The following is an 11,265-nucleotide window of genomic DNA, read 5'->3' on the forward strand; positions in this document are numbered from 1 at the left end:
ATCTGTTAAATAATAGAGAAAAACCATACTCACCACCACCTGTAGTTGGATAGATCTGTTAAAAGAGAGAGAGAAAACATACTCATCACCTCTAATAGGATAGATCTTTTAAAGAGAGAGAGAGAAAACATACTCATCAACTGTAGTAGGATAGATCTGTTAAATAAGAGAGAGAAAACATTATCATCACCTGTAGTAGGATAGATCTGTTAAATAAGAGAGAGAGAACATACTCATCACCTGTAGTTGGATAGATCAGTGAAATAAGAGAGAGAAAATATACTCATCACCTCTAATAGGATAGATCTGTTAAAAGAGAGAGAGAGAAAACATACTCAACACCTGTAGTAAGATAGATCTGTTAAAAAAGAGAGAGAAAACATACTCAACACCAGTAGTAAGATAGATCTGTTAAAAAGGAGAGAGAAAACATACTCATCTCCTGTAGTAGGATAGATCTGTTAAATAAGAGAGAGCGAGAGAAAACATACTCATCACTTGTTGTCTCTCTTATTTAACAGATCTATCCTAGAGAAAACATACTCAACACCTCTAGTAGGATAGATCTGTTAAAAGAGAGAGAGAAAACATACTCATCACCTCTAATAGGATAGATCTTTTAAAAGAGAGAGAGAAAACATACTCATCAACTGTAGTAGGATAGATCTGTTAAATAAGAGAGAGCGAGAGAAAACATACTCATCACTTGTTGTAGGATAGATCTGTTAAATAAGAGAGAGCGAGAGAAAACATACTCAACACCTGTAGTACGATAGATCTGTTAAAAGAGAGAGAGAAAATATACTCATCACCTCTAATAGGATAGATCTTCTCTCTCTTATTTAACGATCTATCCTACTACAGGTGATGAGTATGTTTTTATTAAATAAGAGATAGAAAACATACTCAACACCTGTAGTAGGATCGATCTATTAAAAGAGAGAGAGAAAACATACTCATCACCTGTAGTAAAATAGATATGTTAAAAAAGAGAGAGAAAAACATATTCATCACCTCTAATAGGATACATGTGTTAAATAAGAGAGAGCAAACATACTCATCACCTGTAGTAGGATAGATCTGTTAAAAAGAGAGAGAAAACATACTCATCACCTGTTGTAGGATAGTTCTGTTAAATAAGAGAGAGAAAACATACTCAACACCTGTAGTAGGATAGATCTGTTAAAAAAGAGAGAGAAAACATACTCATCACCTGTTGTAGGATAGTTCTGTTAAATAAGAGAGAAAAAACATACTCAACACCTGTAGTAGGATAGATCTGTTAAATAAGAGAGAGAAAACATACTCAACACCTGTAGTAGGATAGATCTGTTAAAAAAGAGAGAGAAAAACATACTCTACACATGTAGTAGGATAGATCTGTTAAATGAGAGAGAGAAAACATACTCATCACCTGTAGTAAAATAGATATGTTAAAAAAGAGAGAAAAAGCATATTGATCACCTCTAATAGGATAGATGTGTTAAATAAGAGAGAGAAAACATACTCATCATCTGTAGTAGGGTAGATCTGTTAAAAAAGAGAGAGAAAACATACTCATCACCTGTAGTGGGATAGTTCTGTTAAATAATAAAGAGAAAAACGTATTCATCACCTCTAATAGGATAGATCTCTTAAATAAGAGAGAGAAAAAATACTTATCACGTGTAGTTGAATAGATTTTCTTACATTCAGAACACAGTATAACATATAACTCCTCTCTTCTTACATTTAGATCACAGTATAACATATAACTCCTCTTTTCTTACATTTAGATCACAGTATAATATATAACTCATCAGTCTTCCTACATTTAGACCACAGTATAACATATAACTCCTCTCTTCTTACATTTAGATCACAGTATAACATATAACTCATCAGTCTTCCTGCATTCAGAACACAGTATAACATATAACTCATCAGGATTCTTACAGTCAGAACACAGTATAACATATAACTCATCAGTATTTTTACTTTAGTATTCAGTATAACATTTTCCTCCTTCATCATCCAACATTCAAAACGCACTATAACTTCTGTTATTATTCAGTGTCAGGAAGTTTACTAGTAAATTAAAAAATTTAATTTTTTGGAATCACAACTGATTGTCAGTGGTTGATGTACTTACAGTAATGAAAGACCTATGCCATTTGCATGTATATGTATGTTTTTATAGTTGTCATTGTCACAAGTGTATCATAATGTGTAATACTGTTGTGACTTCACTAAAAACAAGACATTTATAAACCTGCTGAGTTAAAATATTATGCTGAAACTATTTTGTTAGTTACTTTGACCTTTTTTACCTTAAAGCAAGTTTTATTTTAGTGAAAATCTGAATGCACCCAAAAGGTTGCTACTTCTGTAAATATAAAACTCTTCCTGTATGTAAATTTGGAAGGCACTGCATTTAATTAGTGTAATTGAAACTAATGAGGATGATATATTGAAGAAGAATATATATATTTCAAACTGTTGCGTGTGTCCAAATATTCGTCCATCTCTTGTTTACGGCGGCTACTTTCTCCACTGCATTTGAAAAGCTGCACACGCAGCCAAAGCTCAACATCCACTTTTGAAATGACGGGACAACAAATGTTGATGCCAAATTTTATTTCACGAGCACGATATTCTACACTAAATTGTTAGGAATTAATCACATTATTATTCATATTTCAAAATATGACATAACTTAAAGAATAAAAATGTAGATTTACTGTATGTTATTGTTGAGCGGCTCTTAGCATGACTGAAATGTTCAACAATTACTTTTCACGGTGGGTGGTATAAGTAGCTCAGAGCTTGGGCTCTAAGTGAAACCAAGAGTGAAATACAATTAACTTTTTTAAAGTCTATGAAGTAATTTAAATTGATTGATTAACATAAACTTTTCCTGTCACTGGGGATGAGCACTTTTGCTTGTATATAAATATAACTAATTAGTTGATGGAGTTATTGTCTGTCTTTCAAGAGTAACTATCAAATGGCTGAAGGAGGTAACTTTTGCCGTGTCATCAGAGGTACAAAAATGATTTAAAATCCTTGTGTCTGTTAATTGTTCTTATTTCAGTGTTCTTACAGCTAAACAATAAGCTTTCTAAACTGTTAAAATTTGATGTTTTATTTTAGTTTATTCAAGAATTAATTATTAAATACTTGTGTCATATTAAAAACATTACACGGAATTGACAGAGATCAAAAACTAAATTTGTGATTTTCACGTCAAGAACACAACATCTTTCTGAAATGATAACAAAAGTACTAAAAACTTCTAATGTAAATTATTTTAACAGAGTGATATGTTTAGTAAGATTTCACATTATACAGGTATTGATGACAGTAAAAATATAAGCCATGTATTGGAATTAACTTAAGATTTCAGTTTATACAAATATTAATGGCAATTTAAAAAAAAGCCATATTTTGGAATTGCTTTTACAGTGTAGAGCACAAAATACTGTTTTTTCTGAAGTTTAACATTTTTACTTTTCAGTATAGATATACATTTTATACTCCAGTGTGGACCATGCCAAGTCCATTAAAAATTTTCCTTTTCTTCTGTTAGTTTTCTTAGCATACAATGTGTTAGCAACAGCTTTAGTTGATATGGTTTAGTAGATAAGGTTTTTCTTTACTTTATTTAGTTTCAGTTCTTTCTAAATATTTTAAGGTTGGTGATTTATTGTTGTTTAAAATGTTTTCTTGTTTCTAATTGTATGTCTCAACAGGTGTTCACTAGCCTGGCTTTGTTTAACATGTTAATCATTTTTTAATGGTGGTGATTTATTGTTGTCTAAAATGTATTGTTGTTTCTAATTGTATGTCTCAACAGGTGTTCACTAGCCTGGCTTTGTTTAACATGTTAATCATGCCACTCAATGCATTCCCTTGGGTATTGAATGGCCTCATGGAAGCTTGGGTTTCTTTGAATCGTGTACAGAAATTTCTTCAAATACAAGACTTACACTTAGATGAATATTACACAGATCCAATTGGTGAGTTGTTTCAATTGAAAGTATTATTTAAACATTTCTTAGTAGAGCTAAATCATGTTTATGAGAAATAAATAATTATTTTTTTTAAATAAACTCACTTGTGCATCTAATACTGACTCTCTTTTAACTTTAGTTAAATCATGTGTAATACTGTAAGAGTATTCCACTCTTTATTATTTTTAGGGTATTAATTTTTTTTGAGTTTTAGGTATTCCTTTTTTTTATGCAGACTCTAACACAAAGATTATTGTTGAGAATGGGTGCTTCTCTTGGGTGTCTTTGGACACCTCCAAACATTCCGGTCCCCAGACTTTGAAATCCTTTGCTGGATCCAGTAGTTACGAGCAGGAAAGCCAGTTTATTTTAGGCCCTCTTGACTTGGAAGTGAAAAAGGCAAGTTTCTCTTTATTCTAAGCATATTCGTTTATACTTCACAGATGCTCATAACAATAAAAGTTTGTTTAGCTGTACGCAATGACCAGCCAGATTTCAACATTCACTCCACACTTCAAACATTGAAAAGAACAAAGAACTTATCACAAAATGTAAGAAAACTAATGGTTTTAATGACTCAAAAGGAATCTCAGCATGGAATAAATTAATTCTATGAGAACAACAACTTAGCATTTTGTCTGTTTTTGTATTTTTGGACTTAAAGTGAGTATCATACTTGTCATTTAACCTGTAGGAACTGAATATTGAAAATATCAAGTAATGATTTAGGTGTTACAAGTTTAACTTTTTTCAACATGCCTATCGACAGGTGATGACATTCATGGTGAAGTAAAGAGTAATCATATTTAATATAACCCACAGACAACTGACAACAGCTACATTTGTTTTGGTGAAGTAATGGTTAACCACTATCTTAGTGGAATACCTGTAGGAGCAAGATTCTTGGAGAAGTAAAGTTAATGTATTCACTGTCTTATTGATGTACTGATAGGAGCAAGATTCTTGGAGAAGTAAAGTTAATGTATTCACTGTCTTATTGACGTACTGATAGGAGCAAGATTCTTGGAGAAGTAAAGTTAATGTATTCACAGTCTTATTGATGTACTGATAGGAGCAAGATTCTTGGAGAAGTAAAGTTAATGTATTCACTGTCTTATTGACGTACTGATAGGAGCAAGATTCTTGAAGAAGTGAAGATTCATTAGCTAACAGATAAATGACAGGAAAATAAGGAATAACCAGATTGAATCTAATCACTAGCCAAACTGGCTTATTGATGGACGATAACTTTTTTTTTAAAAAGTAAAACTGAAAATTGAATGCATTTTCAGACAAAGATATCAGTGTCTGTAAAATGTTTTTTAAATAAAGGAGTTTGTAAGAACACTTTTACTGCATGTCATGAGTGAACACACAAATTGATATTAATCACAGTTATTACATTTTTGTAATTTGGGTTTGGGTCTTAAAGAGTTTTTGTTTTTCAGATCGGAAATAATGTGCGTATCGTTTTTGTCAGGTCATAGTATATTATATTTCAGACATATTCTATAATTCATTCTCTAAATTGTTTTTAGGGGCAGCTGATTGGGATCATTGGAAAAGTGGGAAGTGGGAAGAGCTCCCTGTTATCTGCCCTTGTTGCTGACTTGATGTGCAAAAAAGGCTATGTCCATATTCACCAAGGAGATATCAGGAATGGGATTGGTTACGTTTCACAAGAGGCTTGGATTCAAAACAGCACGGTCCGTAGTAACATTCTTTTTGGAAAGCCATATAATGAGAAGAAGTATAGAGGTGTGTTAGAAGCTTGTGCCTTTTTGGATGACTTGAAGGTATGTAAACCAATTAGAAACTTATCGGTTTACATAATTGTTAAGGAGGCTACTTAAGCCAATGTTTTCAGTGATAAGTTACCAGGTTTTGAGGAAGTTTAATTGTATATTTTATACTGTGTTACTTTACTTTTCTTGAAAGTGTTTAATATTTTTATGTTGAAAAGTAACTTTGTTTTTAAAAAACAACAACTCATAATATCAAAGTTTTTTTTACAAGTTATATTGAAATTTCATTTCAAGAATAATAGGGGAGCGATCACAAAGAGCCCAAAATTAACATGATTATATTTTAAAAACTGATTGTCTGAGAGGAACTAGATTTCATTTGAGGCATACTGAAAATCACTTGTGTTATTGGAAATGGTTAAGCATGTTTCAGAACTGAACAAAAGATGTTCTATGTGGTCACATACTGATCCATAATAAAAGCTACTTCAGGCATCTTCTGATATAAATTAATGTCTGGTGAAATTTAGTTCAACTTGGAGTTGTAGTTCTTTTAGGATAAGGATGTTACATTAGGGTTTTGTCTGTGTAATTCTTTGTGTCAAGTAAATTGCTTACATATTTGTGTTATATTTATGGTGAGAGGTAAATGTTTCTCAGGAGCTCCATGCTGGAGATGAAACTGAAGTTGGAGATGGAGGTATCACATTAAGTGGTGGACAGAAGGCTCGAGTTGCTCTGGGTAGAGCTGTATACCAGGTTAGAGAAATATTATTGGAAAGTTTCTTTAGCATTGTCATGAAACTTCTTGTACTGCTGTGGTAGTTTTAAATTTAAAACTTTACAAGTGCTTCAGAAATTGTACATGATTTATAAAAACCTGTTGTTGTTTCTAGAGTTATTTGGGTTTCTTGGTTTAGTAAGTTATGTCTATTAAGTCAATAAAACTTATGATTTCCATATAATTATACCAATTATGTCTTTGAAAGTCTCATATTGTAGTCTAACTCCAGCTTTATAAAGGCTTCACCAACGTTATAGTATCCAGCTTTGTAAATGTTTTAATATAGACTAGATCCTGTAGCTACACCTTCAGAAAGTTTTGCTCACAGATTATACGCTGTAGCTTTATAAAGACTTCACTCACAGATTATACTGTGTAGCTTTATAAATACTTCACTCACGAATTATACTCTGTAGCTTTATAGCGTGAGTGAAGCCTTTATAAAGCTACAGAGTATAATTCATGAGTGAAGCCTTTATAAAGCTACAGAGTATAATCTGTGAGTGAAGTCTTTATAAAGCTACAGAGTATAATCTGTGAGTGAAGTCTTTTATAAAGCTACACAGTATAATGACTTCACTCACAGATTATACTGTGTAGCTTTATAAAGACTTCACTCAAAGATTATACTCTGTACCTATATAAAGGCTTCATTCTCAGATTATACTCTGTAGCTTTATAAAGGTTTTACTTACAGAATATACTTTGTAACTTTATAAAGTTTTCACCCACAGATTATACTCTGTAACTTTATAAAGGTTTCACCCACAGATTATACTTTGTAGCTTCATAAAGACTTCACTCAAAGATTATACTCTGTACCTATATAAAGGCTTCATTCTCAGATTATACTCTGTAGCTTTATAAAGGTTTTACTTACAGAATATACTCTGTAGCTTTATAAAGGTTTTACTTACAGAATATACTCTGTAGCTTTATAAAGGTTTTACTTACAGAATATACTTTGTAACTTTATAAAGATTTCACCCACAGATTATACTTTGTAGCTTCATAAAGGTTTCACCCACAGATTATACTTTGTAGCTTCATAAAGACTTCACTCACAGATTATACTCTGTACCTATATAAAGGTTTCATTCTCAGATTATACTGTGTAGCTTTATAAAGGCTTCACTCACAGATTATACTCTGTACCTATATAAAGATTTCATTCTCAGATTATACTCTGTACCTGTATAAAGGTTTCATTCTCAGATTATACTCTGTAGCTTTATACAGGTTTTACTTACAGAATACATTGTTAGTCACCCACAGATTATACTTTGTAAAGGTTTCATCCAGAGATTATACTTTGTAACTTTGTAAAGGCTTCACCCATACATTATACTCTGTAACTTTGTAAAGGCTTCACCCATACATTATACTCTGTAACTTTGTAAAGGCTTCACCCATACATTATACTCTGTAACTTTGTAAAGGCTTCACCCATACATTATACTCTGTAACTTTGTAAAGGTTTCACTGTATAAGTGTAATCAAATGAAGGGTCTTTGGAAAACAAATTATGGAATTTTCTCAAGGTTTAGAGATCACCTCGTTTCTTGAAAGAAAGTTTTAAATGAAATGACAGAGAAAATTGTCCTAAATTGGGTAGAAAAACTACATATACCTTTTGTACTTGTTTAAAATAAAATGTAAAAGTCTATTTTGTTGGTAAAAGATAAATTAAGTATATAATTTTTTTGAATTTATAGTTGCAAACTTATTATATGTAGTCAGTTTTAAACATATTTTCCATAAAAAAAAGAGCATGAAAGAGAAATGAATCAATATTGTGTTTCAAGACTTCACTTGATTATTGCATTCTGTAATTAAATAGTGACTTTCTTGATGAATATGTTTTAGGATTTAGACATATACCTTCTTGATGATCCACTCTCAGCTGTGGATCCTCATGTCGCAGAACATTTATTTAACTGCTGTATTTTGGGGCTTCTAAAGGACAAAACTCGAATCATTTGTACACATCACACTCAGTTCTGTTGGAAAATGGACTTTGTGATATTATTGGAAAAAGGACGGGTAATTGCCCAAGGTATTGTTTATAACAATGCTTTTTACGTTTTAATTATTCACTGCTTGCAGGTTTGTTATAAAACTTAAAACTTTATAAATTATTAATTGGTTAAAGCTGGTTCATACTTGAGGTTCTAATATTCTTGAAGGGCAGATTGGGAAGTTGATGTCCCTAGTTCTCATACATAACTATTTTTAATCTACTTTGTTTTGTAATTGGACACTACATCATCCAATCAGACACAAGTTGAGTACATCATCCAATCAGCCTTTTTTATGCACTGCAACATCCAATCAGTGTCTGTGTGTAAAATATAACAATCCACTCCTGTGTTAAAATGAAAGTATGGCAAAATTTCTAACTTCAACAACTTTTGAAACATAATTGATCATCTTAAGAAATCAGGAGAATTTAGAGGAAATGTTTTTTTAGTTTGTTCTTGTTTCTGTATATCATGTGGTATGCTTTTTAATGTGATGATTTAATATACTTAATTGAATTGTTAAACTCATTAGGCTTCCTAAGGTAATAAAGTCTTGGATAAAAAAAAACACCATTTTACTAATCAAAAAAATATTTAACACAACATTTATTATGTGTTGCTTTTTAAATAAAAAAGCTAGCTCTTATACAAAACAGTTTGATTTTTATAACTTTTGTTCAAGTACAAGTTGAACCGCTGGTACTTACTATTCATTCTCAGCAAGATCATTATTGTAGTGAACTTACAAAATTGCTTTCTGTTTATTGTATTTAGGAACTTCAATATTAATTACAAGAGTGCTGAATGTAAATTAATAAATTAATGTTTTTGTGTAGGACCTCCATCAATAATATTTCAGTCATATCCCATGTGCACTTTTAAAGAATCAGTTTTTGGTGATGAACCGTCAACGAGTAAGATGACCTCCAACAGTCCTAGGTTTTCTTTTCGGTCTCCAGAGAATTTAACCCCAGAGACTTTGAGTGTGGAAAGTGTAAGCCTGGTTAATGCGACTGACTTCAGTGATGATCACAGAGTTGGTCGGCTCATCCAAGATGAAGAACGGGAATTTGGCACTGTTCAGTTCCATGTATATAAATCTTACTGGTTTGCTGTGGGCAGTGTTTTAGGTCTTTGTGTCCTTTTAGCACTTCTGTTAATGCAAAGTAAGAGTTGTTTAAGTTTATACTATAATGCTACTTACATTTAAATAAATCACTGTTCAAGATTTCTTTGTAACTTAAGTAGATTTACTACAGCTATGAAAAAAACAAATTTACGATGTAGATGTGGTCATCCTCAACATGTGTTGAAGAAACTTAAATTGTTTCTTAGAAGAGTGACAGGTAATCCGCATTGATATTTTTAATATTTATCTTCCAGCATCACGAACCTTGTCTGACTGGTGGCTGGCCTACTGGATATCTCATACTTTTGAGGGTGATTTAAACCTTACTAACATTAACCACCCACATTCAGGCAGTATAGATAACTCAGTGGGGTAAGTATAGTTATCTTATTAGTTGAAAATAATATACTTCATTTGTAATAAAACTTCAATAACTATTTGTTTTAGGTGATATTTATTTCATCTAAAGGTGATAATAAAATCTTGAGTAAGAACTAATTGTAGTACCAAGTTAGTTTTATTAAGTTTTCAAAAAAGAAATGTTTAATCCATTTCGACAATGATTGAATTAGTTTTTACTATTTTCCACAGCATTTCTGAACTCTTAGGTAAAAACTTGACTAATGGCACTGTACCAGACAATAACCTGACATTTTATTTGACGGTGTATGGATCCTTGGCTGCAGCCAATAGTGTCTTTACTCTATTCAGAGCTTTTCTATTTGCCTATGGTGGGATTTGTGCTGCAGTTATTCTACATGATAAACTCTTGTATAACATCTTGAAGGTAAGCTGTAAAGTGCTGTTTAGAATCATAAAGATTAGTGATAAGCTATATATTTAGTGTTATGAAGATTAGTGATAAACTATGTATTTAATGTTATGAAGATTAGTGATAAGTTATTTATTTAGTGTTATGAAGATTAGTGATGAGTTATTTATTTAGTGTTATGAAGATTTGTGATAAGCTAGATAGTTAGTATCATAAAGATTAGTGATAAGCTATCTATTTAGTGTTATGAAGATCTATGATAAGCTATCAGTTTAGTATCATAAAGATTAGTGATAAGCTATCTATCTAGTGTTATGAAGATTAGTGATAAGTTATTTATTTAGTGTTATGAAGATCTATGATAAGCTAGATAGTTAGTATCATAAAGATTAGTGATAACCTATCAATTTAGTATCATAAAGATTAGTGATAATCTATCAATTTAATATCATAAAGATTAGTGATAAGCTATGAATTTAGTAGCATAAAGATCAGTGATAAGCTATGAATTTAGATAAGTTAGATATTTAGTGTCATGAAGATTAGTGATAAGCTATCTATTTAGTGTCATGAAGATTAGTGATAAACTATCTATTTAGTATCATGAAGATTAGTGATAAGCTAGATATTTAGTGTTATGAAAATTAGTGATAAGCTAGATATTTAGTGTTATGAAGATTAGTGATAAGCTAGATATTTAGTATTATGAAGATTAGTGATAAGCTAGATATTTAGTGTTATGAAGATTAGTGATAAGCTATCAATTTAGTATCATAAAGATTAGTGATAAGCTATCAATTTAGTATCATAAAGATTAGTGAT

At 31.2% G+C, this 11,265-nt stretch overlaps 1 protein-coding gene across 1 annotated transcript in view; it reads left to right on the forward strand.

Moving 5' to 3' along the window:
- The window catches only part of LOC106473412 (multidrug resistance-associated protein 7-like), a 33,025-nt gene that overhangs the window by 7,325 nt on the left and 14,435 nt on the right, over positions 1-11,265 (forward strand). Inside the window, exons 4-11 of the mRNA XM_013934090.2 lie at positions 3,836-3,998; positions 4,228-4,391; positions 5,531-5,788; positions 6,398-6,496; positions 8,388-8,577; positions 9,379-9,708; positions 9,926-10,043; positions 10,263-10,458. Coding sequence (XP_013789544.1) covers positions 3,836-3,998; positions 4,228-4,391; positions 5,531-5,788; positions 6,398-6,496; positions 8,388-8,577; positions 9,379-9,708; positions 9,926-10,043; positions 10,263-10,458 — 1,518 coding nt within the window. The remainder of the gene's footprint in view (positions 1-3,835; positions 3,999-4,227; positions 4,392-5,530; positions 5,789-6,397; positions 6,497-8,387; positions 8,578-9,378; positions 9,709-9,925; positions 10,044-10,262; positions 10,459-11,265) is intronic.

The sequence above is a fragment of the Limulus polyphemus genome, unplaced genomic scaffold (genome assembly GCF_000517525.1).
Source record: "Limulus polyphemus unplaced genomic scaffold, Limulus_polyphemus-2.1.2 Scaffold6151, whole genome shotgun sequence".
NCBI classification, from domain to species: Eukaryota; Metazoa; Arthropoda; class Merostomata; order Xiphosura; family Limulidae; genus Limulus; species Limulus polyphemus.